General features: G+C 41.5%; 1 protein-coding gene across 1 annotated transcript; it reads left to right on the top strand.

The window, feature by feature from the left end:
* Positions 1 to 358: 358 nt before the first annotated feature.
* LOC143432146 (uncharacterized) lies at positions 359 to 1,515 on the top strand. Its single transcript, XM_076908921.1, has 4 exons — positions 359 to 638; positions 688 to 1,051; positions 1,239 to 1,383; positions 1,453 to 1,515. The coding sequence occupies exons 1-4, from the start codon at positions 359 to 361 to the stop codon at positions 1,513 to 1,515; spliced, it is 852 nt and encodes a 283-aa protein (XP_076765036.1).
* The last annotated feature ends 381 nt before the right edge of the window (positions 1,516 to 1,896 follow it).

Below are 1,896 nucleotides of genomic sequence, written 5' to 3'. Positions count from 1 at the left end.
CCCGGTGAAATTACACGGCTTCTCAACGGATGCCAATACAAGAGGCACAACCAAATCAAGGGAAATTGACAAGATTGAATGCATTCCTTTACGAAGATGGAATCCTGAGAGAGGGTGGTCGATTGCACATTCACCACTACCATTCTCCCAGAAACTCCCCATAATTCTGCCGAAAACTCATGTAACTATACGTATCATTATAAACGAACATCTCACATATTTACACGCTGGAAACCAAACAGCATTATACAGCATAAGCTGAAAACATTGACCCATTGACAGCCAAAGCCAAGTCTGGAAAGCAATACGGGGTTGTGATCTTTACTGCCGCACCAACCCACCAGCATACAATTACTGTATGGGCAATCTACCGAAAGAACGCATCACCCAATCTCGACTCTTCATCAATGTAGGCATCAATTATTGCGGACCCTTTTTCATTAAAGAGCGGCAATACCATAATTATAGAAGAAAAAAGAATTATGTGGTTGTTTTCGTCTGCCTGGCAGTAAAAGCTGTTCATCTCGAAATTGTCCACGACCTCACTAGTGAAGCTTTCATCGCTGCTCTACAAATATTCATCGCAAGACGGGGATTACGCATAAATCTATACTCTGACAATATCTCAAACAAACTTAGTCGGAGCAAATAATGAGTTTCAAGAGATTAAGGAGTTACTACGTTCAGAAGAACACCACAAAGAAGTCACGTTATTTTTATCAAATCAATCAATCAACTGGCACTTCATCGCACCAAAGGCACCATATTTTGTAAGCCTCTGGGAGGCCGCAGTAAAACCCTCCAAGCACCATTTAACGAGCGTTGCAAAAACTGAGCTGTTCGCAATAGAGAAATTTACAACCCTTATAACCCAAATCGGAGCTATCCTTAATTCCCGCCCACTCACTCCAATTTCCTCAGATCCAAATGACCTGTTAGTCCTCATCCCGGGACATTTCCTAATTGGCGGTGCTCTCACGATTCTACGGAAACACAACTATATGAAGACACGCAATCCAATTGTTCATCTAGTTGGCAACATGTCCAAAAGGTGCGATAATGCCTTTGGACTCGTTGGCATCGCGAATATTTAAACGAGCCCACTAGCCGCATCAAATGGACGATGTGTAATCATCGGATTACGTAGGGAACGATCTTCCTCCTTAGACAGAAGAAAACACGCTGTCCATGCAATGGCCACTAGGACGAGTGATCTAAACCTATCCCGGTTTTAATAGCATCAAGCACGCAGTCACCGTTAGGACGGTTTCGAACACGTTTGACCTAAGTGTCAAAAAACTTGTTCCATTGCCGATTCAAACAAAGGGAGGAGATTTCGCGGAATCCATCAAGGATGCAACTCATCCGAAGACCAAAGCAACAGTAAGTACGTAAGCACACGATCACACATACACACACTATTACCTCTTATTACATCACATATTCATTTAGTTGCTCACTAGCCTTTCAACGGGAGGAGGATGTCTTGCGGAAGACATGCTTCTCATGCTATAATAATTAAACCGTTCATCCTTATTCAGCCACTTGTCATACTTCACTCAACGAAACATCTGATTGCCAGACACTTCATTTCACAAATCCTGCAATAACACTAGCCGACACGTTGCAGTAATAAACTCGTAATGCAACAGGATGTCGCACCATCATAAATATCAAAATTAAGTATTCGTAGTGATCTTTCAAATTGAATATACCATATATCTTGCTGGCCGCACCCTTAATCACTCCTCCACACGAATTTACAATAAAACATTCTGACTTTATCGATTAAGAGCTTAGTAGAAGTTCGCATTCAGGCACATCAAAAAACATGAAAAGCACTCAACCTCTGTCAATTTATTTTAAGTTAAATATAATAGTTGATCGTTGAGATAC

The sequence above is a fragment of the Xylocopa sonorina genome, unplaced genomic scaffold, assembly GCF_050948175.1.
Source record: "Xylocopa sonorina isolate GNS202 unplaced genomic scaffold, iyXylSono1_principal scaffold0031, whole genome shotgun sequence".
In the NCBI taxonomy this organism is placed as follows: Eukaryota; Metazoa; Arthropoda; class Insecta; order Hymenoptera; family Apidae; genus Xylocopa; species Xylocopa sonorina.
The sequence above is the reverse complement of the archived record's forward strand: the minus strand, read 5'-3'. Positions and strand labels throughout refer to the sequence as shown.

What these genes read in the sequence shown, in the direction of transcription:
- LOC143432146 (XM_076908921.1), top strand. Translation starts at nt 359, where the DNA reads ATGGGCAATCTACCGAAAGAACGCATCACCCAATCTCGACTCTTCATC. An exon ending in GTTGGCAACATGTCCAAAAG is followed by an intron (nt 1,052 to 1,238) that starts GTGCGATAATGC and finishes CGGTTTTAATAG; the next exon opens with CATCAAGCACGCAGTCACCG. An exon ending in ATCCGAAGACCAAAGCAACA is followed by an intron (nt 1,384 to 1,452) that starts GTAAGTACGTAA and finishes ATATTCATTTAG; the next exon opens with TTGCTCACTAGCCTTTCAAC.